The following is a 2,500-nucleotide window of genomic DNA, read 5'->3' as shown; positions in this document are numbered from 1 at the left end:
AGCGCTCCGGTTCCCCACAGTCCAAACACATGCGCTATAGGGGAACTGATCAACCAAACTGGCCGTAGTGTATGAGTGTGATTGTGTATGGGTGTTTCCCAGTGATGGGTTGCAGCTGGAAGGGCATAAAAACCTGCTGGATACGTTGATGGTTCATTCCGCTGTGGCGACCCCTGATTAATGAAGGCACTACGCTGAAAAGAAACTGAATGAATGAGTGAATTGTGCAAATATCAGGCGGTCCCCTTTGCAGCGCGACACACAAACATATTAGCAGGGTAGAGTATACAGTTCTGCAATAGCGATGAGTGGAGCGCTCGGCACATCAGCACTCCTGTACTGAACGCTGGATGAGCTCTGACATTGATTAATAGCTGGATGATAAAGAAACCACATGTTGTATACTCTGAGTAACACCACCATGATTATCCAGATGTGCTCAGTGTTTAATATTGCTCAACACATGCGCTCAGACCTTCATACTCTCAGTATAAATGCATATATGTCGAGATGTTAATCCACTTTTCCCACATTTTTAAAGCGTAGCCAACTGAAAAGTAATGCTCAGTGTTGTGTTCAGTAGAACAGATTGGTGATGGAGATTTGAGAGTATAATTGGTGGTGTTTTGCGTTTGATGTGGGTTAAATGTGGCCCTGTCTGGACTCTGAGCTTGAATACCCTGTTCTAGCGCCTTCTAGATGCAGTTAGGGAATATTTGTCATTAGTTTATCAGTCAGGATGGCTGACCGGAGTGAATTCACCAGCTAATCAGAATATTAATAAAGAGCAGTTCAGGAAGTACAGTACAGCCTCACTGCAGCATTGCTCATTACAGCACACAGTGGCCTGTTCACCGTGCACATGCTGATGAACCTTCACACAAATGCAGAGTTGTTCATTTGAGGGGATTGTTAGTTTATAGGGCCGACACAAAGACAAGCCCCACCCCCTTCTTCTCATTGGCTGTGTCATTTGATGCGCTTGAGCTTAACCACTCCCACTGGTAGAGGTTAAGGAAAACCAACACTAGTGGCTGTGTTTATTAAGAGGAGGGGCTAGAATATGCCCCGCCCCCTCCTCGTGGGATTTAGATGAGCTAGTTAAGATTGCAGAGCACCCCCCCCCCATCCCCCCCTAGAGCTGATCAATAAAGCATGTCCAGACCTTTAGCATAGAAACCAGGAAGCGCCGTGTAGTTCCACTGTCCACCAATCAGAGTCCAGCGCGCCCAGATATCAGTGGACATTGTGTCGGTCATCCACCAGGCCTGCACACACACACACACACACACACACACACATATATAAGAGGGAAACACACTCCACATGCAGTCTGAGCACACACTGCAGCTGTTATGATGATCAGCAGTAGATGACCCACTCACACATGCAGCTGCGCTCACACTAGTGCAGGGCTCACCAGACTGGTTCCTGGAGGTCCAGAGTTTACCTCCAACCCTAATCTAGCACACCTGAGCAAGCTCTTACTAGGTGTACCTGAAACACCCAGGCAGGTGTGTTGAGGCAAGTTGGAGCTAAACCCTGCAGGGCACCAGACCTCCAGGACCGAGACTGTTGACCCCTGCTCTGGAGTTTGAGTGTGTGAAATTCTGTTGTACAGCGCTGTCAAAAGAGGATGAAACTAGATGATTACACATTAAAGAAGAGAGGTCATGTTCTGATCTTTAATTGGTCTCACAAAGTCACATGATGCGATTACGCAGGTCAGAGGTCACCAACGCAGTGAACTGTGAAACCTGCCGCATGAGCTCGTGTCTCCAGTCTGACGCGTTCGCATGTGTGTGAATGGAAGTCTATGGGGAGAACAGTGCCGTGTGAGCGCAGCTGAAAGGCGGAAATAAACAAACAGATGCTGAAGTCTGATTATTACACATGATGAAGGCCGTTCCTCTATACCAAACATGCAGAGCTCAGACATGGAGAAAGGAACAGCTGAGGACGCGGGGACACGGGTCAGGCACTGCTTCAGGCACAGCAGTGTACGGCACTCACCTCACCCGGGATTCATCAGTTTAATTAAAGGGTTTAATTATATGCAGCATGGTCTTATACTTAATGTTATATTAGTATTATAAATCTGTGCTTGATTTAAGACAGTGTAAACACAAATCCCCACAGACATGCAGTGAAATGTGCTGTAGTCGTGTCTGATGAGCAGCTTTAATAATCTGCAGTGGTCATCATACTAGTCTGGATGAGTAAACAAAGTCAAACAGTGAACGTGACGGAAACCCTGCCTGAATAACACACCTGAGAGTAAATACAGCTGTAAATGACCAAACACTGATGTGCAGCAGCTGGAGTACACATCATGTGTTAACTGGAGAGGGGAGATCCAGCAGGACTGGCTGAGTAAAGCTGCTGTCGGCGGGCAGGTGATGCGGAGGCTGCGGGTCAGAGTCTGCTTAAGCTGAGGAACTAAGTGTGGTTTGAGCCCTGACCAATATGGCGGCGCTGCTGACGCATGCTCAGGCACCGT

At 47.7% G+C, this 2,500-nt stretch overlaps 3 protein-coding genes across 6 annotated transcripts in view; 1 reads left to right on the top strand and 2 right to left on the bottom strand.

The window, feature by feature from the left end:
• LOC147845337 (uncharacterized) overlaps positions 1-423 on the bottom strand; it is a 6,695-nt gene extending 6,272 nt beyond the window's left edge. The window contains exon 1 of the mRNA XM_087243468.1: positions 406-423. Coding sequence (XP_087099594.1) covers positions 406-423 — 18 coding nt within the window. The remainder of the gene's footprint in view (positions 1-405) is intronic.
• Positions 1-2,500, top strand: part of wbp2nl (WBP2 N-terminal like) — a gene marked incomplete at its 3' end in the record, with an annotated part of 179,969 nt that overhangs the window by 134,534 nt on the left and 42,935 nt on the right.
• emp1b (epithelial membrane protein 1b) overlaps positions 1-2,500 on the bottom strand; it is a 12,595-nt gene that overhangs the window by 8,385 nt on the left and 1,710 nt on the right. For all 4 annotated transcript variants that reach the window (XR_015480277.1, XR_015480276.1, XR_015480278.1 and 1 more), the window contains exon 3: positions 1,166-1,268. Coding sequence is in view for 1 of the 4 variants with exons in the window: in XM_087243872.1 (XP_087099998.1) it covers positions 1,166-1,268 (103 nt within the window). In the remaining 3 variants the exon portion in view is untranslated. The remainder of the gene's footprint in view (positions 1-1,165; positions 1,269-2,500) is intronic.

The sequence above is a fragment of the Danio rerio genome, chromosome 3 (assembly GCF_052040795.2).
Source record: "Danio rerio strain M-AB ecotype USA chromosome 3, GRCz13ab, whole genome shotgun sequence".
NCBI lineage: Eukaryota > Metazoa > Chordata > Actinopteri > Cypriniformes > Danionidae > Danio > Danio rerio.
The sequence above is the reverse complement of the archived record's forward strand: the minus strand, read 5'-3'. Positions and strand labels throughout refer to the sequence as shown.